Source organism: Homarus americanus, unplaced genomic scaffold, assembly GCF_018991925.1.
Source record: "Homarus americanus isolate GMGI-L3 unplaced genomic scaffold, GMGI_Hamer_2.0 scaffold49158, whole genome shotgun sequence".
In the NCBI taxonomy this organism is placed as follows: domain Eukaryota; kingdom Metazoa; phylum Arthropoda; class Malacostraca; order Decapoda; family Nephropidae; genus Homarus; species Homarus americanus.
In genome coordinates this window covers 141,528-165,000 of record NW_024725670.1, presented here as the reverse complement: position 1 = coordinate 165,000, position 23,473 = coordinate 141,528, and the positions used below count along the sequence as shown (strand labels likewise).

Genomic DNA, 23,473 nt, shown 5'->3' with positions numbered 1-23,473 from the left:
CCTCACCAATTACCACTAAGGGATTTATGGGTAATGTTTCTTCTCTAATCGTTGTTGTTGTTGTTGTTTTGTTGTTGTTGTTTTTGTTGATGCCCTTGTAAATAAACAAACGTACAGCCATGGACACAATTCCCTGAACACTTGGGAATATCTGGCATTAACTTCTGGTTCCTAGATCTAAATTAACGTTGGTCTGTCATCACATAGTATGGGGGGGGGATCACATAATGTAAACAATACTTTTAATATGGAGAAAAAACCCGTCAAAATACGTTTAAAATTCCAAAAATCTCCCTCACAGGTTAGGTTAGGTTAGATGGGTTGAGTTAGCTAGGTTAGATGGGGCTAGGTTAGGTTAGGAGGGTTGGGTTAGATGGATAGGATAGGTTAGGAAGAACAAAAGCACAACACTAAAAGATCCAATTAAAGGCCCACCTGTGCTCGCGTCTTGCCCAAACGCACTAAATCCCACGGAGATAAAAAATAAAATAAATTCCAAATGTCAATATTTTTTTTTCTCTCTCCAAACTCAATCCAAAAAAGGGATTTTTTTACGCAATATAGGATTGTTTTTATCTGTCCTTTGAAACGTACAAAGGAATGAGGGAATTAATTTTAGTTGAGTGTTCTATTCAGGAGAGAGAGAGAGAGAGAGAGAGAGAGAGAGAGAGAGAGAGAGAGAGAGAGAGAGAGAGAGAGAGACTTACACATAAATAAAACGTCACAAACATATACATCTACACAAGCATTCACGCACACACACACACACACACACACACACACACACACACACACACACACACACACACAACACACACACACACTGTATTCCACATCCACAATAAGACCTGTCTGTTAATCACACCTGTGACGAGGGTACTATGTGTACCTGGTGTGTGTGTGTGTGTACCTAGTTGTGTGTGTACTTCGTGATATGTGTACAGTACCTAGTTTGTGTATGTGCCTGGAGGCGAGTGTACCTAAGGTGTGTGGTGTGTGTGTAGCTGGTGATGTGTATGCGTAGCGAGTTACACTGTTACCAGATTAGAGTCAGTATAGGTACAGGTGGAAGCGTTGCCAATACCTGCAGGAAGACAGAGCCCACCCAGGTATCACGCACTGTTTAACCTCACATACTTGCACCTCACACAAGACGATAATTAATAGGTAAGAAATAGGTAAGTAGTCTACGAATAATATGTAATTAACAAAAAACACAACAAAACACAGACCCAAAATAACAAAAGACATCTGACCTCAATTTGTAAATAACAACCGTCAACAAAACAACTTGAGGGGTCACAACAAACAGGTGAGGAGGAGGAGGAGAGCAGGTGAGACTGGCTCTTGTGTCCTGCCCAGGTAAGTGTCAGGTTTCAATTAAGGCCACACGAAGGATAGGGGTAGGGGGTGGGGGGGGGTAGGGGTGGGAGGGGTAGGTGGAGGGGTAGGGGGTGGGAGGGGGAGGGGGTGGGAGGGGTAGGGGTGGAGGGGTAGGGGGTGGGAGGGGGGAGGGGGTGGGAGGGGTAGGGGTGGAGGGGGGGTGGGGGTGGGGGTGGAGGGGGGGAGGGGTGGGGGGGAGGGGGTGGGGTGGAGGTAGGGGTGGGAGGGTGGGTGGGAGGAGTAGGGGGGGGAAGGGAGATATTGCACGTGTGTCTTTTATCTGTGTTATGTCTAGGGTCTGGGGTAATGGTGGTGGTAGTGGTGGTAAAGATTGTTGTGGTGGTAGTGGAGATTGTTGTTGTGGTGGTGGTGGTTGAGATTTAAAGGTGGTGATGTGGTGGAGAGTGGTGGTGGTAGTAGTGGTAGTTGAGTGGGTGGTTACTTCTCCTGACTATGGTGGTCTATCCTGGTGGCTAATGAGCATTACCTGCTTGCCTGTTTCTGTTTGCCGACAATACCTTCTACCTGTACCACCACCACTTTACCACCACCCACCACTAACCACCACCAACATTCACCATTCAGCTACAACACCAGTCTTCTACATCACCACCACCACCACCACCACCAATCACCACTCATCTACACCATCACTCACCACTCACTTACATCACCAGTCTCCTACATCACCACTCACCTACATCACCACTCACCTACAACACCACTCACCTGTAGCACCAGTCACCAAGGTTACTCACCAATCTGGAAGTCCTCATGGCAGCGGTCGGTCTGGTTGTCGATGATGTTAAACTGTGGCATCTTCAGCCCGCGGTAGATCTTGATGGGGTCGCCCTCCTTCCACGACAAGTTCAGCTCCTGGGTCGTCTTGGAGACTGTCGGAGGGGGGTAGAAGAGGTTAGGTGTGTGTGTGTGTGTGTGTGTGTGTGTGTGTGTGTGTGTGTGTGTGTGTGTGTGTGTGTGTGTGTGTGTGTGTGTGTGTGTGTGTGTGTGTGTGTGTGTGCATCTTTAACCAGTAAAGTTAAAATAAGGACACTTTACATTTTTTTTAAATAAAGACAGTTTTAAACAGCTTAATATTAAATAAGGACAGTTTAATCAGCTTAAGCTTAAATTAGGGCAGTTTTAATCAGCCTAAGCTTAAATAAGGACAGTTTTAATCAGCTTAATATTAAATAGGAACAGTTTTAAGCAGTTTAAGCTCAAATAAGAACAGTTTTAATCAGCTTGAGCTCAAATAAGGGCAGTTTTAATCAGCTTGAGCTCAAATAAGGACTGTTTTAAGCAGTTTAAGCTCAAATAAGGACAGTTTCAATTACTTTAAGCTCAAATAAGGACAGTTTTAATCAGCTTGAGCTCAAATAAGGACTGTTTTAATCACCTTAAGCTCAAATAAGGACAGCTTTAATCAGCTAGTACTCACATGAACAGAGGACTAGTACTCACATGAACCTATCTCCATGGTGCAGACCTGTACGTCTAGAGGGAAGCGGGAGAGTTCCATCATACAGGCGAAGGTGAGCTTTAACCTGTAGGAGGGAGACGTGCCATTATACACCTGTAAGTTCTAATACACCTGTACATCATAACACACCTGGACGTTATGACACACCTGTATATCATAACACACCTGCGTGCCATAACACACCTGTACATCATAACACACCTGTATATCATAACACACCTGCACGCCATAACACACCTGAACGTTATGACACACCTGTATATCATAACACACCTGCACGCCATAACACACCTGAACGTTATGACACACCTGTATATCATAACACACCTGCGTGCCATAACACACCTGAACGCCATAACACACCTGTAATATACATCTAAGTTATTATTTCTTATCCATAATCTCATTAGAGGAATTAGCTAGAGGTGAGAGACACCTACCCTCCCTTCCTTCCTCCCCCCACCCCTCATCTTCCCTCCCCTCCCTCCCTCCCTCCCCTACCCCTCAGCTTCCCTCCCCTTCCTTCCCCCTACCCCCCTCAGATGTTTACGTCATGTATGGTAGAGGCTTGGGGCCGGTGTTGGTATGTTCCTACATTACACACACTCTGTACTTTACAATCCCAGTTTAATTCCTTGAGTACGATAATAACCTCGAGTACAATGGATTATCCTCGTGAGTGAGATAGCTTAATTACCTGAGTACAATGGCTTAATCGCTCAATACTTTGAGTACAATGGTTTATTTCGTTGAGTACAATAGGGTAATCATTTGAATTACGATTGACTTAAAACCCCGAGTACAATAACTTTATCCCTTGAGTAAGATGTCTTAACCTCTTGAGTACAACAACGTTATCCACTGAGTACGATGACGTTGTGCTCAGGAGGTTAAGACAATGTCGTTAAGGGGTTTTTACATACATACATACATACATACATACATACATACACACACAAGTCCACTGAACTGTCATAGCTTCATGCATATTCAGAACCATCACCGTGTACCAGGCATGTGTGTATGTGTGTGTATGTGTGTGTGTGTGTGTGTGTGTGTGTGTGTGTGTGTGTGTGTGTGTGTGTGTGTGTGTGTGTGTGTGTGTGCTAATGCCCTGACTAAGCTGAAGAGACACAAACATTAAAGGGTAAAAAAAGTAAAAATAAATAAATAAATAAAAATAAATAAAAAACTATAAATTCCCCAAAGTTCTATATATTTATCCTGTCATTATATATTATTAAGTGAGGAATAAACAAAAGAGCTATTATTTTTTTAAACATATACAAGCTCTCTCCACAAGCTGTTGGTATCACTGTTTTGTTCTACCTGTTGTGGTTCTCTACTTCTCAGTAAGAAACAACAGATAATGCCTTACTGTTTACCGTTGTATACCTGCACTCTCTGGAAACTGTATACCCTTATGGTCTATACACTGTATACCTGTATTGTCTTATATTCTGAACTGTATACCTGCATAGCCTTTTGTACACTGCTGAACCAAATGTAAACCTGCATGATGATTTTACTGAAGTGTCATACCCTGCGTCACACCACATCATCAGCGCCTTACCAACTCACTATCAGAGCATCGACTTTAGGAAGACGACACACACACACACACACACACACACACACACACACACACACACACACACACACGGAAGAAAACATTCAGAATAGGAGGAATGGAAAAGATTTAAAAGGGTTAGGACTCCATTAACGAGAAGTAAGTTAAGAAAGGACACGTCTTAATCAATTCTTTTTTTTTATCTTTTTTGTGTAATTTTAATTAATTTTGAAAGGTGTTTACTGAGGTGTGAAAAGTGATGAGAAAGATGGCATAGTGTGATGAGAATTGAGAGAGAGATATATGTGATAGGGGAGATATGACAGAGAGGTGTGACAGGGAGAAAGATGTGACAGAAAGATGTGACAGAAAGGTGTGACAGGGAGAAAGGTATGACAGAAAAGATGTGACAGGGGAAAGATAAGGACAAGAAAGATGTGCAGGAGAAAGATATGACAGAAAGGTGTGACAGGGGGAAAGATATGACAGAAAGATGACAAAGGTGAAAGATATGCCAGAAAGGTGTGACAGGAAAAGACGTGATCCCAAGACAACAACAATAACACAAAAATAAAAAAAAAATAAAAATTAAATTTCAAAAAGTAATACTGTAATGAAATACACAATAAAAAACAAAATACAAAATTATACAAAATAAAGTAAATTCTCTCTCTCTCTCTCTCTCTCTCTCCCTCTCTCTCTCTCTCTCTCTCTCTCTCTCTCTCTGTACAGAATGCACAATACACTTCTTATATTTTCATTAAGGCAAAAAGAAATTCTTGAAATAATCTTTCTGGTTGACTGATTACATTGTGGACATTCATTCACGCCATGAGGGTAGAGGGGTAGAAGTGGGAGGGTGAGGTGGTGAGAGTAGGAGTGGGGGAGTAGAGGGGTGGGAGTGGGGGTAGACGGGGTAGGAGTGGGGTGGGGGGTAGGAGTGGGGGTGGGGGTGGGAGTGGGGGTAGAGGGGGTAGGGTGGGGGTAGAGGGTAGGAGTGGGGGTGGGGGGTAGGGTGGGGGTAGGGGGTGGGAGTGAGGGGTGGGAGTGGGGGTGGGAGGGGGTGGGAGTGGAGGTAGACAGGGGTGGGAGTGTGGGGGTGTGGAGGGGGTAGGAGTGGGGAGTGGGGGGAGTGGGAGTGGGGATGGGGGGAGTGGGAGTGTGGGGGATATGGAGGGGTAGGAGAGTGAAGGTAGAGGGGTGGGAGTGAGGGGTGGGGGGTAGGAGTGGGGGTGGTGGGGTGGGGTGTGGGGGGTATATGGAGGGGTGGGGTGAGGGTGGGGGACTGGAGGTGAGGGTGGGGGGTAGGGAGTGGAGGTGGACTGGGGTGGGGTGTGGGGTATGGAGGTGGGAGGTGAAGGTGGGGGTGGGGTGGGGTGGGGGGGGGGGGCAGAGGTAGGGGGTGGAGATGAAATAAAGAGAAATTGTATATTGAGAAAAATTCTTAATACTTTTCTTGAGGAAGGAAAAAAAAAAAACGATTTGTGGAAGAGGATAAAAAAAAACGTGTTTTAAGAATTGAACTACGGGGAGAAATGGACGCAGGAGCGACAATTGATGAGCCGCACGACCAGCTGTTCTACGCCTGGCCAGTGATGACGAGAGGGCCGAGAGGAAACAGCAAACAGTATACCCCCGTAAGACAACACACCCTGGCAAAGTCTCTCCTCACAGCCAAAATTCAAGAGGTTTGGTTGGTGGTGAGGTTAGGTTAGGTCAGGTTGGGTTAGGTTAAGGTGAAACAAGCTAGTGGGTTAGTTAGGTAGGTAGGTTGGGTTGGGTGAAACAAGTAGTGGGTTGGTTGGTGTTGGGTTAGGCAGGTGGGTTAGGTGAGCTAGTGGGGTTGGTTTTGTTGGTCAGGTTGGGTTAGGTTAAGGTGAAACAAGCTAGTGGGGTTAATCGTGAGGTGATCCGAAACAACAATTATCTGGACAGGCCATTTCATCTTTATGTTTACTCCGGCATAAACAAAGGGTTCAATCTATACCTCCCACACCCTTCCCTAACCCCTACCTACCTCCCAGTCCCTCCCCTACCCACCATCCATCCACCTCCACTAACCACATCCTTCTAGTCACCTTCCCTTCCCACCTCCCCCACCCCTCAGCTTATTAACACTTCATCTCTCTATTTACCTTCCCCTATTCCCTACCCAGCCACCTACCTTCCCACTACCCACCCCTCTCTATCCCCTACCCACTACCACTTATCCACCACCTCCACCCCCTCCTCTCCATCCCCTATCCCACTACCCTTAGCCCCCCCTACCCCGCCCCCATCGTACAATAGCTATCCTGGACAGGGCACAGAGCACTAGACTGGGAGCCATTTAACCTGTGAGACTGACCGATGGTTTCCTGACTAGTTGTTGTGCGTCTCCTCTGTAAGCAACCCTCCCTCACCCCACTGAGAGAGAGAGAGAGAGAGAGCCCTAACACCCACAAAAACCCCTCAAAACACCATCACCACTACACATAAAACTCCACCTTCACCAGACACGTTCACTTAGTCCCAGTTAAAGGAAATGAAAAATCTTCCCCTTTAAAGACTCTTCAAGAATAGGTGTCTCCCCTTGGTAAGTGTCACCGATCGACCAGCGACTAACAGCAAGGAGAGGACCAACACCCCACCCCACCCCACCACACCCATCCCCACCCTACCCCACCTCACGCCACCCCGCCCGTAGCTGTGAGCAACACCTATCCCCCGTGGCCTTCGTCAGGATGGGTGTACAGCCTTCCTGGAAAAGACGCCTCGACGATTTCCCACCTATACAGCAGCCTCGCCTGCAGGATATTGGGACTTGTTATGAAACCAAATTTACGGTGGAGGTGAGATTTAATCCCCTCTCTCTCTCTCTCTCTCTCTCACACACACACACACTGGGCAAGACAATGCTATCGCTGACGTGGCCATCAAGCACAAAAGAGGCCTGGCCTGCGAAAACCCGGAGAGAGAGAGAGAGAGATAAGATAAAACTCGCGATATACAATGACAACGTAAGCCGTATCTAGGCAGCCAGGTGAGGGAGGGGGATCAGGAAGGACATAGGGATGGAATAAGGGAGGATAAGGGAGATGGAGGAGAATGGGGAGTCGTCTGGGAAAGGAGGGAGAGGAAAAGGAGGAAGAGGAGGAAGAGAAAGAGGAAGAGAAGGAAGAGAAAGGAAAATGAGGAGGAGGAGGAGGAGGAGGAGGAGGAGGGGAATAACGCCAGAGACAAGTCTCACGTTAACCCACAATGTAAACATCTGGCACCGCACAGGGTGTTTATAAAGTCCCTTGATGTTTGTGTTTACAAGCGTCCCCTGAGGATGACAGTCTTGCTAAACATCATATGTCTCATCTTCCAACATTCTCTGCACAGGGCTGTATACTTCACCACGTCCGCTATAACACAGACCCAGAGGTGGCCTCATAAGCCCCAGAAGACACAGTGAGACACAGAGTTATGAGGGAAAGACGGAATACACATCAAAGGGAATCTGTTAATGCAAACATCAAAGTACTTTATAATCAAGGTTTTACAGCACAGCAACTTAACCGTTCTATATTACAACACATTTTACCACAAGCACGAGTGATCCATTTAGTTAAAATGTACGAAAAAAGCTGGTTTGACAACGTAATTTATTTAATAAATTGCATGAATAATATTGAAAAAAAATTGAAATAATTCATGTGTGTTCACAAGGGAATAAATTATTCAATTACATTTATAAATTCTTTTGTATATATAAACAGTTTTGTGTTTAAACTGAATCAATTATTAAACAAATATTATTATTTCTTTTATTACTATCTATATTTATACTCTCGTTCTTCTCCTTTCTCTCATCTCGTTGTCTTTCCATTCCCACCATCATCATCATCCTCCCCCTCCTCATCCACCCACCCAGCCTGTGAGATTTGCACTTCACTTAATTAGCAGGTGTTCGGGGACACACCTGAGGCCTCACTGCTGAAACACAACACTTGCTCCTTCTTCCTCAACACAATAGTAAACATACAGAGGCTAATGTGTACATAAGTCGCTGGGACGAGAACACATCCTCCCGCTGACTGGATCACCTCATGATTAGGTCCTCCAGTTTATCTCACCTGATAATTAATTACTCTAACGCTACCTGAGGGGAGGGGGAGATTAGGTTAAATTGTGGCAGCGTTAGGTTAGGTTAGGTTAGATTAGATTAAAATAGGTCGTCGTAAAAGGGGTTAATCGTTAGGTAAAGTAAGGTGGGGTGTTTAACCTTCAGGTGATCACAGTGGCTGAAGGATAATACTTTCAGCACGAGGCGAGAGGTGAGGGTGATGATGGTAAGGTGTATAAACGTGAGTCAATATGTCGGGGCGTTTACCAGCACCAGCACCTGCCTGGAGGTAAACTTATTCTCCCCGGCTACCACGTGCTGGGGGAGGCCGGCAGTCACCTTCACGACCATCGTGTGTTAACCAGTACGGGGCTCCACCACAGTTTAAAGAATCCTGTCACACCCAGTCCCCGGGGCTTCACTACCACCACCACCACCATTACTAGTCCCCAGGGCTCCACTACCACCACCAGTCCTCGGGGCTCCACCACCAGTCCCCGGAGCCTGACCACCACAATGGCTCACTCTGAAGTGTTGGTGTAAACAAGAGTTGTCTAACAGGACGAAACTCTCCCGCTGCTATACTTCTGTCCCACCCTGAGGGAGGCGACGACGATGACGAGTGTGGTCACGTCTGGGAACTGTAGCGTGGTATTACTTCACAACTACAACGATAACTTTCACATGGACTACATTTCCTCTCTGGTTTTCGGTGCGGTGATTCTCTAACATGCCGAGACAAGTTAAATTAGTAAAGGTATTGTGTTTTACCTCTGATATAACGAGAGACACACGAAGTTAACACATTATACCAACCATCACGCCGACGGTCGCGTTGTCTGTTCTGAGTAAACAAAAGAAATACACTCTGCCACGTTCGTAGAGTGATACGGTATATATAATTTGTAATCAAAGTTTAAAGTCCTGCTATAATAGTTGAGAGAAGTTTATTTCTCTAGAAACAGAGCCGCCATTTGCTATGACGTCACCAGTTTCCCCGCAGACGACGTTCTCCAACACACTCACCGCTGCAGTCAGAGATAGTACGATGGCCTCTTCAGACCCCAAATGCCACGTTCAGGTAAGTTTTAAGGGTCTAAGTCATGGAATAAGTGAAGAAATGTGCCGTGAAGAGCAGCTTATGGACATAAAAACTTCCATGTTCACACCAACTCAGCTGTCATGTATTCTTACCGGGTAGACTTTCTCTTTTTCCCCAGTGCCTTTACCGAGTATATCAGTACTAGATGGAGATACGAGTCAATTTAGAATTTATGACATTGTCTGGACTTTGTTTTAAGAATGCATTGGGATATATCATCAGTTATATTAATTAATGGGTAAAATTTTACTTTAACTACCATAAGTATTTGGATGTTTAGATTCGAGATAGGCTATAATGGGAAAATGTTGAGTTTTGGTCATCCCTGTACTTAAACATGCACACTGTTTTTTCTGGTGGTTTGCCATGTGTTATGAACGATTTAGACCTTCATTTTTATCGAAAATCACTAGTTTTGGGTTACTACCCCCCACCGGTGTATGTTAAGCTAATCTTATAACTTATAATATAACTTATCAAACCCTAACCTAACCTAACCTAACCTAACTTAACATATGACCTGTATTTTCGTAAGCGATCGAAAAATGTTTAGCGACAGAAATCCCGTAGAGATAATGTGTCTTATTGTTTAAAGTACTTAATCCCATAGTTAGAATCTTCAGGTTCCCCTGATGACCAAAACCAAAATAATACCAATATTGTTTGGAATGTTTATAGTTCTATGAAATTTGTAGTAGAGGCAGCAAATATCCATTGAATTAGTAATGTGTTTAGTAGTATTTATATGTATTACAGCTGTACTGTGTTGCACAGTAAAGCACAATTAATTATCTAATAATATTTATTTACAGAAGGTTGGACAACTACTTCCAGGGTTCATCAAGGCAGATGAAAGAAATTTACTGATGTGTTTATGATTGTAGAGTATTATCAAGAACTCCGCCACCCAGTTATGACGCACATTAAATTACATCTGTCATCTGATCATGTTAAGCCCATCCCCTGGTCATGGTCGTCCCTAGTCCTTCCACAACATTAAATATAGACATCAGTGACGAAAACTTACATTTTCCAGACATGAAATAGAGAAGTGATGAAAACTTCCATGTTGGAGTTATCAGTCTTTTGCATCATTTTGGCACCCAGCAAGTAAATACACACGATGATACTTGAGCAGTAATTTATTTTAACCTAACGATGCCTGTGCATATCAACATTGTATATGGCCATTAGTCCTGTATTCCTGCTGGTAACAACACATACACCACAGCTGGCCACCTCCAGGCTCCTGCTCTGCGGCTGGTGCTAGTCAGTGACGTCATAACCAATCACAGAGTTTTTCGCAGTCACGTGACTTTGTAGCAACTTTAACCCTTATTTTTTACACTTTTTGGCCCAATTTATTTCAAAATTTCATTACCATAGTGAATTTAAGTATTTTCTTTACCCATTGACCTGCCATCTTACGAAAAAATTCCGACCAACAACTCGTCCACTGTGGGCAGGATAGTTAAGATAGTTAATTAAGTACAGGAAGTCCGTAATACAAATGTTAGAAATGATATCGATAATAGACAAATAAATAAAATATAGTAAGAAAAAAAAATATAGATTAAGCTTTTAAATTTCAAGGCATATAATGTTTAGTGTTCATGAGAGCAGTACAAGTCCACAGCAATATTTATCTTAACACACACACACACACACACACACACACACACACCATTAACTTCTTGAGTAACTGAACACTTCCGAACATTTTTCCGAACCCGTTGCTCAAGGCTCAACAAAAGAAGCACCACTCCACCATCTTATAAACGAACCCATCTGAAAATATAACGACAGATTCTATTGGCTACGTTCCCTCACAACAGAACCAATCACACAACGTTTCTCTCACCAAATAATTCGGAAAGTCATTGTTGTGGTGAGTGAATCAACAATATGTCACTAGATGGCGCTGGTTCACTGAATGTTACAGCGAATTCACAATAAATTCTCAAAATACAGCGTAATGTATCATAAGTCAAAATACAACATAAAGAAGGTAAATGAGATAAATCTTTAATTAACTCACTAATATATCTCTAATCACCTGTAGTAGTTTATGCAGTATTTAATAACTCAAATGACGCTTGAATCGTCATTAGAGACCTGAAGTTTCGATCAATTATCAGTGAGGTATTTATACTTTTCTCTCTTTCTCTCACCCGCCTCTCTCTCTCTCTCTCTCTCTCACTCTCACTCTCTCTCTCTCTCACTCTCTCTCTCACTCTCTCTCTCTCTCTCTCTCTCACACTCTCTCTCTCACTCTCTCTCTCTCTCTAAGCCCCAAGTAAACATTATTCTCAAACCTGAATCACCAACTCCAGAATTAAAGCGCCAACGTCATCAATATCCTTCACCCAATACTAAGCTTTGTAAACCTTCCTCGTGTAGGTCAGGGCCTGCAAGCAGAGTTACAGGTGGTGGTGTAGGTCAGGGCCTGCAATCAGAGTTACAGGTGGTGGTGTAGGTCAGAGCCTGCAGGTCAGAATTACAGGTGGTGGTGTAGGTCAGAGCATGCAGGCCAGAGTTACAGGTGGTGGTGTAGGTCAGAGCATGCAGGCCAGAGTTACAGGTGGTGGTGTAGGTCAGGGCCTGCAGGCCAGAGTTACAGGTGGTGGTGTAGGTCAGGGCCTGCAATCAGAGTTACAGGTGGTGGTGTAGGTCAGAGCATGCAGGCCAGAGTTACAGGTGGTGGTGTAGGTCAGAGCATGCAGGTAAGAGCTATAGATGGTGGTGATGGTGTAGGTCAAGGCCTGCAGGTAAGAGTTACAGACGGTGGTGGTGGTATAGGTCAGGGCCTGCAGGTGGCGTAGGACAGAAGCCTGCAGGTCAGGACTACAGGTGGTGGTCGACAATTCACAAGTGGAAGGAAATTAATTAAATGGAACCAGTCAACGGTGGAACCTCATGAGAGAGAGAGAGAGAGAGAGAGAGAGAGAGTTTATTATCAGTAACGCCCATCACCAATACTGTACATGTTCTGGGTACTCAGTTCTAACTACAGGAGCGAACACAAACACCTGTAGAGTTTTTGTAGATTCTGTTTGCTGGATTGTACAGAGGTGCGAGAGCCAAGACGGGGGTTCCCTACACTCTCTATGGGTCACCTAACCTCTCAGGCGACATGTGGCAAGTGGTACATTAGCAGCTTCCAGACGTCGCCAGGCACATTATCTAAGCGTGTGGTGACATGAAAAATACATTGCCACACGCTGCGAGCTAAATAAGTAATGTGTATAAATGGAGTACAGACATAGTATACACACAACATACATAATATACATACAAATACCACCATCAACAGACTCTAATTACTCTCCTCATTAACTTAAGGTTGAGTAATTAAGATCAATCACCCGACAGAGATCATTACAGGTATTAATAACCTGTCCAGTGTGTGGGTGGGTGTGGGAGGAGATGGGTGTAACTACCGTGTAAGTGGGCGCAAGTGGAGTGTAGGTGGGCGATGGTGAGTGTAAGTGGGTGTAGGTGGGTGTAAGCGGGCGGAGGTGGGATGTGATGGGTGGAGGTGGGTGGAGGCGGGTGTAAGTGGGGTGCAGTGGGTTGAAGTGGGCGCTGTTTGATTAATAATTATTGGAAATCTATCGACAATCTGATATACGGACAGAAGGCCTTACATCTGGCTATCTCAACCAATTTCCACTTAGGATGTAAATTTATACTACTTCGAAAGTCAAGATGTAATAACGTGTGAAAATTATTGAATTAAAAAAAGTAATAAGAATAATAATTGTAACCGCCTCAGTTAAGGACGGTCAGGTGACGGGCAAGTCGAAGGGAATGATTAAAACCCGCCTTTTAATGCACTCAATATTAATTGATATGGTCAAAAACCTGCAGGGAACAAGGCGTTCATTAGTATTACATGGTGATCCATCTGATACATAATTAATTAGTCTCGCACAATTTTATCTTAACTACAGTACATGAGATCATTAAAAATAGTGACGTAATACAAAGTACATAACTCTATTAATCTTAGTTGCGCTTCACTCCACATTGTCTTATTGCTACAGATAAGGCAGAAAACGAGTAGGCACAGGATTCTATAACATCACGTTATTACGAGCAGAATTAGTCCACAATATTTCAGTATTAAGGGGTACGTCATCACGTAGGTTGTAGTTACAAGTGCAGGTCGATGCAAATCAGTATGGTGTTCCAAGAGACAACAGTACTGTGTAAATTGTCTTAGCACAAAACTCAGAGACAGGATTGTGAGTTGATGTGTTCACTACTGCCAGCAGAGGGTGGAGATGTTCACAGTATGGCTGTAAGGGGTTGTGTGAGTTAGGGGAGGCCACACAGTCACTACCACCTGCACGACTGTCTACTCAGGACCACTCGGCTGTAAACATCCCCTCAGGTCGTTCCACTCCCCTCTCCTACATCTTCAATACTCTCATAACTAAACTATTTCTAACAATTTATTAACACTGTCCACGCGGTTCCCAGTGGGCGGTAACACTCCGAAACGCTTGTTCTATGGCTGCGACGTTTACAAACATCTGGCGAGGTCACAGGTCGCGTGGCCACATGGGAGTCACAACACCTCTACAGTCTACAAGGGAGGTCGCGGCGTACGTGGTCGTAGGCCGAGAGATTTATGTTTGTTTGAGTGAGGTGATACTCGTAGACAGCATATCGGTTGAGGTGCTGGGAGGCACTCGGTGTCGAGTGGAGGTGCTGAAGGCAGCAAAAGCCAGCACTTGTGTAGCTGAAGCCAGCGGCGATAACAATAATAAATATAATAATAATAATAACCATAATAATAAAATGTCAGTAACAATACGTTGAGACTCTACCTTAACTTGATAATTTCCATCACCAAATACAATTTTACCATAAGATTTTTTCAATTTTTTCCCCTAAGTTATTTTCTACTTTGATCTTGTCTCTTTTAAAATGGTATAATAAGTTTAATAATTAAAGAGGAGTTAAAAAATTATATAATTGCTCTATAACAGTATATGATAGAGGGAAAATGTAGGTAGGTATATAATTAAAAAAATAATGTGTGTTTATTTCTGTATAATAGGTAAAGAAAATCAGAACTAAAACTTAAGAAAAAAGAAAAAGTAATTACTGTATATATATATATATATATATATATATATATATATATATATATATATATATATATATATATATATATATATATATATATATATATATATATAAGTAAAACACAGTATCTCTCTCTCTCTTCCTTTCTCTGCTGTCTGTCTGTATCATAAGAACACAAGAAAATATGGAGTCTGCAATAGGCCGGTTGGCCTGTGCATGGCAGCTCCTGTCGAGAGTTACTACCACTCTCTATCATCCATGAATCTATCTAGCCTCCTTTTGAAACTTTCCAGAGTTCCAGCACTTACTACAAAGTTGCTAAGCTTGTTCCACTCGTCTACCACCCTATTTGTGAACCAGTTTCTTCCTATCTCCCTCCTAAATCTAAACTTATCCAACTTGAATCCGTTGCTCCGAGTCCTATCCTGCTCGGGTATTATAAGAACTCCATCTATATCCCCTTTATTGATTCCTTTCACCCACTTAAATACTTCTATCATATCTCCCCGCACTCTTCGTCTTTCTAGGGCATGCAAGTTAAGTTTCTTTAACCTATCCTGATATGGAAGGTTTCTAAGTCCCGGAATCATTTTTGTCATTCTTCGCTGCACCTACTCTAAGTGAATTTATATCCATTCTATAATAGGAGCACCAGAACTGAACCGCATAATCGAGGCGCGGCCTAACTAGCGCAAGATATAGTTGCAATAAGACCTCTGCACTCTTGTTACTTACACTTCTAGATATAAAACCCAATACCCTGTTTGCCTTATTTCGAACATTAACGCACTGTTTGCTAGGCCGTAGGTCCAGGTTTACAAATACCCCTAAGTCTCTTTCACAAGTCGACTTCTCTAGGTTGATGTTGTTAAGGCTGTATACATTATAAGTATTTGTTCTTCCAATATTTAGTACGCTGCACTTGCTGGTGTTGAATTTCATTTGCCATTTTTCAGACCACCCCTGCAGTTTATTTAGATCCTCCTGTAATGCATTTGCATCCTGCCATGAATTAATTTGCCGCCCTATTTTGGTGTCATCCGCAAACTTGCTTATATCACTGCTGATCCCAGTATCTAGATCGTTTATGTAGATTATGAACAAGAGTGGGCCTAGTACTGACCCCTGGGGAACCCCACTGGTTACACGGCCCCACTCAGATTTAACACCATCTACGCTGACCCTCTGCGTTCTATCGGTGAGCCATGATTTTATCCAATTAAAAACTTTCCCCTCGATACCATGAGCCTTAATTTTTCTGTCTCTCTGTCTAAGAACAACACCATAAACAACAACAATTAAGACAAGCGCTTATTATCAAAATTATAATTAAATCTTGTTATATAAATATACAAAATAATTAGTTTCTGGTCGAGAGTGACAAAAGTTTTTTTTATTTTTTAACAGTTACTAAAATAAAGTTTCGTAATTGGTTAATAGTAAATGTAAATATAGGGAATGACCGCGGGAGGTGTGTGTGTGTGTGTGTGTGTGTGTGTGTGTGTGTGTGTGTGTGTGTGTGTGTGTGTGTGTGTGTTGGTGTGTGTATATGTATGTACGTATGCATGTATGTCAATGTGTATGTATGTATGTATGTATGTATGCATGTATGTCAATGTGTATATGTATGTATGTATGTCAATGTGTATATGTATGTACGTCTGTATGTATGTCAATGTGTATATGTATGTATGTATGTAAAGTATGCCTGTACCAACAACGGTCAATTGAATCTTTAACTGTTGATAACTAACATACGTACTAACCTAAGAATACTCACTTCAAGACCTTAATTACTGAACCACCATTAACACACATAACAAACACTCTAACATACCTCTCCTAAAGATACAAAACAGATTAGTTCAGTTATCCCCTCAGAAAGAAAATGAACACTGTCGTTGGTACATACATACATACATACATACATCCATACATACATACATACATACATACACATTATGATTATATAGTAACCAGGTGTAAACAGGGTCATCCAAAAAGAATACCCAGAATTTAAATTAAAATCTGGGTATATTTTCCTATGATTCTGTATTTCAAGATAAAAAAAAAGCCACATTTAATTTTTTTTAGTTATATTTAAATCTGGTATTTTGTATTATATAAAAAAAATAATTATCAGGCAGAAAATATAATTCACAGCTAACTTGTTATACTTTCCCAAAATTATACGATAGAGTTGGTACAATTTCCTGTATATAATTTGTTCAAACACTGAGCTACCGCCGAACAATTTTTTTTATTTCTTTTACTTTTTGTCTTTTGTGTTTTTTTGAGGAATATTTTGACGCAGTGTTCATTAAAAAAGTTTTCCTTTGGTTGTTATGAGATTTGGAGTAAATATGTTTTTCTTCTCTCGTTTAATTTAATTTAACTTTAAAATTATGTCTAGAGTTTGTAAAAATGGTGAGGGAGGGGTGTGTGGTGAGGGAGGGGTGTGTGTGGTGAGGGAGGGGTGTGTGTGGTGAGGGAGGGGTGTGTGGTGAGGAGGAGGAGGGAGGGGTGTGTGTGAGGGGGGGGTGTGTGGTGAGGGGTGTGTGGTGAGGGGAGGGGTGTGTGGAGGGAGGGGTGTGTGTGGTGAGGAGGGTGTGTGGTGAGGGAGGGGGTGTGTGGTGGGGAGGGTGTGTGTGGGGGTGGGGGGTGGGGGTGTGTGGTGGGGAGGGGTGTGTGTGTGGTGAGGGAGGGTGTGTGTGGGGAGGGAGGGAGGTGTGTGGGGGGAGGGTGTGTGGTGAGGGGTGTGTGGTGAGGGAGGGTGTGTGGTGGGGGAGGGTGTGAGGTGGGGAGGGGTGTGTGAGGAGGGTGTGGGTGGGGGGGGTGTGTGGGTGGGGAGGGGTGTGTGGTGGGGAGGGGTGTGTGGGGGGAGGGGGTGGGTGGGGGGGTGAGGGAGTGTGTGTGGTGAGGAGGGTGTGTGGTGAGGAGGGTGTGTGTGGTGGGAGGGGTGTGGGTGAGGGAGGGGTGTGGGGTGTGTGTGGTGGGGAGGGTGTGTGAGGAGGTGGGGGTGAGGGGGTGTGTGTGGTGGGGGAGGGTGTGTGGTGAGGGAGGGTGGTGGTGTGGTGGGGGGAGGGGTGTGTGTGGTGGGGGAGGGGTGTGTGGTGAGGGAGGGGTGTGGTGTGGTGGGAGGGGGTGTGTGGTGAGGTGTGTGTGGGTGAGGGGGTGTGTGTGAGGAGGGTGTGTGGTGAGGAGGGTGTGTGTGGTGGGGAAGGTGTGGTGAGGGGGGTGTGGTGAGGGTGTGTGTGGTGGGGAGGGTGTGTGGGGAGGGTGTGTGTGGTGAGGGTGTGTGTGTGTTGAGGGAGGGTGTGTGTGGGGAGGTGTGTAGGGTGTGTGTGGGGAGGGTGTGTGTGGTGAGGGGTGTGTGTGTGGGAGGGGGGTGTGTGGAGGGGAGGGGTGTGTGTGTGAGGGTGTGTGTGGTGAGGGAGGAGTGCATGAGGGAGAAATGGTGAACCCCGCCCCATCTCCACCCCACCTCACCCCAAGAGAAAAAATACCCCCGTGTATTATAAACATCGTCACTATACTCAAGGCATAAAAGGAAAGTCTAAGGAATCATTATAATACCCGCTGCTATAAGACTCTATTATCAAGGCACTATACACGTGGGGTATAGTAGCGGGTGTAATATAGAGCCATCGTAGCGAGGGTGATAACTTGGAGAAGACAGGTGGTGGTGGGGACTGACTCCAAACTTGTGATAATACTTAGTTATTGAATGAAGGTTTTGTGGTGAAACTGTCTTATCCCTAACAGGCGTCCAACCGCGAGAGACAGAGAGAGGTAAGGGTGTTGCTTTAGTCCCATTCCTCACTATCAAAACTTCCCCCGTGTGACAAATCAACGGGTCTAGGGTGGACTTAATATATGCAGATAAATCACCTTCCAGCACAGCACACCGCCTAGTCTACTGCCTCCAATACCACAGTTTTAACCATTTGTGCTGTAGGTGGTTTAAGGTGGTGGTGTGAGTGGTTTAAGTTGGTGGTGTGAGTGGTTTAAGGTGGTGGTGTGAGTGGTTTAGGTGGTTTAAGGTGGTGGTGTGAGTGGTTTAAGTTGGTGGTGTGAGTGGTTTAAGGTGGTGGTGTGAGTGGTTTAAGTTGGTGGTGTGAGTGGTTTAAGTTGGTGGTGTGAGTGGTTTAAGGTGGTGGTGTGAGTGGTTTAAGTTGGTGGTGTGAGTGGTTTAAGGTGGTGTGAGTGGTTTAAGTTGGTGGTGTGAGTGGTTTAAGTTGGTGGTGTGAGTGGTTTAAGGTGGTGTGAGTGGTTTAAGGTGGTGTGAGTGGTCTAGGGGCAATAGTGTCAGTGGACAACCTTCACCAACAATACTCTGACACACACACACACACACACACACACACACACACACACGCACACACACACACACACACACATTGATTTCCGATTACTAATGCTGAATCATTGTTCCCTCGGCCAGCACTCTTCACCGTTGCTGAGTCCCACCACACACACACACACACACACACACGTATACAAAGGCACAGATACACACACACAGGCAAATGTACATACGCCAGGCACGTACACAGACACACACACGCTACCAAATATATGACCATTTAAACGTCGATTTTGCTGTTGTACAAACGTGTGTCGACCAGACGGACCGACCCTGCCATTTAATATATTTACGTCCAGCCGGTAGCCTTCACCCCATCACACTGTATAATTAATAAAGGGAAAAAGAAAAATGAGTTAATAGTCTAATGTAGCAAGAGTTTAATTACTTGTTAATGACCTTATTCTTGTTTATTAATTCAATGATTCATAGTTTTCATATTATACGTCTTTATCAATATTTATTTATATATTAGTGTTTATTCTAATTATCTTATAAACACTTTAAAATTTTATAATATTTCTTGATAATCTTAAGTTAATTTTTCACTCATGCGTATCTTATCTAACGATTTAAATACATATTCATATACTTTAATAAACATAAGGTAATTTTCATTTGCTTATCTACAGTAATTTATCTTATTCACAATTTAAACTTTCTTTTAGATTTCCTCATCAATTTATATTTATCACACGAGAAAACTTAATTTTTTTACCCACATTTCTTAAAACAAAAACAAAAAACAATGTATAATAATTCTTGTTTACTTCTCTAAAAAAATTATTTACAATTAATTTTTTTTTTACATTTTCTTGTCCATTTCGATTCATCACTGTAAAATTCTTCAGAAGTTATAAATGTCAAATAAAAATGTCTAAAACGGAATCACTTTATCTGTTAAAAAAAAAGTTTCGAAAGTTAAAAAGTTTCCAGAATTCCATCCAACTTTCTAATGTATTCCAGCGAGAAGAAACGTAAACCAAACTGACTTTCTCTCATAGGGGAAGAGACACAATGGCGCGCATATATATCAAGGTATTATAACCTTTATCTCTTGTCTCTCAGTGTTGACAAATAACAGCCACTACCATCATCACCACCAATACCACCATCATCACTACTAGCACCATCTTTATCACTATCAACACCACCACCATCACTATCATTACCATCACCACAATTATCAGCATCACCACTACCACCATCACCACCACCACTACCAGCACCAACTTGATTGTCATCTCTTATGCTGCAATAATAACGAGTCAAGTGTCAGTAACGAGAGTCAAGTATCAGTAGTATCAGTAAAGAGTCAAATATCAGTAACTAACGAATCAAGCTTCAGTATTACTAAGAGTAAATTCAGCTTCAGTAAGAAACACGCCAAGTCTCAATCAGAAAAGAGACAAACTTCTGTCACAAGTCAAGTCACGAAAACAAGTCAAGTCAAGCTGCAGTAACAATCCAGGTAAGTCATATAAGATTATAATTAAACTTCAGCAATAAATGAATCACGTCTCAGTTAACAAGCTCATCTGTTTCTTGAAAATCGTGTTACGGGTTGGAAACTAAAATTAAAGATATTAAAAAATAAACTTTGACCATTTTACTAATTTTAATAACAAAGATCTTGAATTTTGAGTCAGGGATCAACAACAGCAACAAGAATTCTCTTCCCTTAAGGTAAAATAAAATGTCAAAAATATTGTTCATTGGTGCATGGAAATTCGATTTACAGTTCAGATATTACAATGTAAACAAAGAGAGACAGACACACAGACATACACAGCTAGACAAAGAAACAGACCCATGCAATTATAGATGCTCCATTTTGTGGGAGTTTAAGCGAAAAATAATTATTGGAAAAAAGTTTTATAGAACATTTACTATTAAAACCAACTTCTCCGGATGCGCGGGTTCATATCCCACCGCTGCCACCAATAATGCCGCTGAGGGCTTTAATCTTTCCGTCTTGTGTGAGCTTAGCGGCTGAAGAAAAAAAATCTCAAGATATATTGAACTCGCTGGAACTCTGAATGTGTTCTTATTCTTTACCTTAAGTTTTCAGAGACATTTCCTGTTCTCCCTTAGACGAATACACTAAACATAACACACACACATATTTCCTTCATAAAAGTATCACTATATTACAATTATCGGAAAAATATCAAGAGGTGAAGTCTCTCCTTCATAAGACTATTCTCATACCAGGCAAGAGAGAACTCAGCTTGGCTTTAATATTTACAGTCTTGGCTAAGGGGAGAGCTACCGGTATGTGAGGGTGAAATGAACCATCAAGGTCACTACACCAGGAACCAGCAGCTCAAGAGGAAGGCACCTGCTCGGTCAACAGGTCAAGATGCGACTGACTGAACCTCTTCTTGATTTACCCAGATGACACTGACCCATACTCGACCACTCTAAATACTGACTATACTGAGCAAATAGTTAATACACTGTCCTATTGACCGAATACTGATTTTACTCCTGAATTACTAACTACACTGATCAATTATTGGTTAAACTGACCAATACTGATTATGTTGATTAAATGCCACCACACGGAACAATTACTAAGTGAATGGATTAACACTGATTAAATACACTGAACACTGGAAGGAATTGGACTAACTTGAGTATACTGAACCTACACACACACACACACGATAGAACACTATAGAAACCTTGTACAGACACCACAAAACGTTCTTGGCATAAAGTGTTCATGGCCAGCAGACCCCTCAAGGGCATCATGGAAAACACGAGCCAATTTTCACCAATACAACAGCAGTTTCATGTTGATAGACTGTTGGAATAAACTACAAAATATAATAACCTAAATGACATTACTTTGTTTGGGTTTATATATAGAGAAATAAATCATTTGTAGTGAACCACCAATTGTTATGAATTAGACAGAATAACAGGCAATAAATACTGAGTTGGACTTACCATTAAAAAATATAGGATAGACAATGAATTAATAAATAAATTTGAATATGATGAAATGTTTCCTGGTTGGAATGTAAAGACTGAGGACAAAATTCCCTCAGCATTGTATTTATGGTAATATTTGGTAGCTATCTGAGGGACACTTGAAGGAAGATTGGAATTATAATATCTATTTACTTTATTTTTCTATATTATTGGATCTTTTTATTATTGTTATTTTTACATAATATATAACGAAAAAAAAAACTACATATAACGTTTTAAACCAATCAAAAGGTTGACACACAAGGGATATATAGCCACAGTTTGTCATGATATCTTGCTCTCTATAACCCCAGCACATAAGGACGTCATTCACTGTAATAAGTTAAATAACACTAAACCTTCATTCCCACGATTAAAATCTTATCAAATCTTTACGTCATAACATGTTCATTATCCACCAAATACCGTAATTAAAGTGGATAATTTTATATACTGTGAGTGTGTATTATTTTCTATATTCCTCAAACAACAACACCTCTCTACCCTGACTGTTAGTTAAGTGTTGTGGAAACTTGTGTAACAGCCTCACTTAACTCACGGCACAAATTAAAAAAAAAATAAAAACAAAAAGAATGAGAAGTTAAATGGAGCTGAAATTATACCCAGTTTCTGGTTGAGTTACCATGAGGAAAAACAAAAACAATCTTATTTTTTTACGAGGTGGGTTCGATTCCCTGACCTCGAATGTGTTAGTTAAACTCACCACCGACTGTTCCACTACGTTATTAGGTCAATGGTCCATTTTTTTTTATTCGTGTTATTTTTAATCCTGACATTCCTCTACTCTTGAAAAATTCCTGTGTGTGTGTGAGAGAGAGAGAGAAAAAGAAAGAGAGAGAGAGAGAGAGGGGTAAAGAAGTCTCTCCCTCTCTCTCTCTCTCTGCCATGCCACAACTGCATAATGAATTCTTCTCTCCGTGTAGTGTTAATGAGATCATGCATACAGGTAGATGTAGAAGGTAAAGGTTTAATTAACTGTTAATAACGTGGTGGATACAGAGGGGGGGGGGGTGAAGATTGGAGGATGAGTAAAGACTTTCTTACGCTCTTTCCGTTCCTCACACTTCCTCCCTATCAAACTTTATCTCACACTTCCTCCCTATCAAACCTTCCCTCACACTCCCCCCCTTCCTCCCTATCAAACCTTCCCTCACACTCGCTCCCTTCCTCCCTCACACTCCCTCCCTTTCACCCTATTAAAAGTCATCTCCACTGTGAACGTGACCCACACTCCCTCCCTCCCCCCTTACTCCCTGTCTCTCTCCCTTCCTGCTCCCTGACTCAATCTAGCCGCCGGGTGAAGGACATGACGTACGGACACGAGAATACGTCTACCTAACTCCTGTCTTTTGTTAAATACTGCCACTAACTCCGCCTAACTT

At 42.6% G+C, this 23,473-nt stretch overlaps 1 protein-coding gene across 1 annotated transcript in view; it reads right to left on the bottom strand.

The window, feature by feature from the left end:
- The window catches only part of LOC121865275 (glycine receptor subunit alpha-2-like), a 91,720-nt gene that overhangs the window by 12,918 nt on the left and 55,329 nt on the right, over window positions 1-23,473 (bottom strand). The window contains 2 exon segments of the mRNA XM_042364630.1: window positions 2,142-2,276; window positions 2,848-2,930. Coding sequence (XP_042220564.1) covers window positions 2,142-2,276; window positions 2,848-2,930 — 218 coding nt within the window.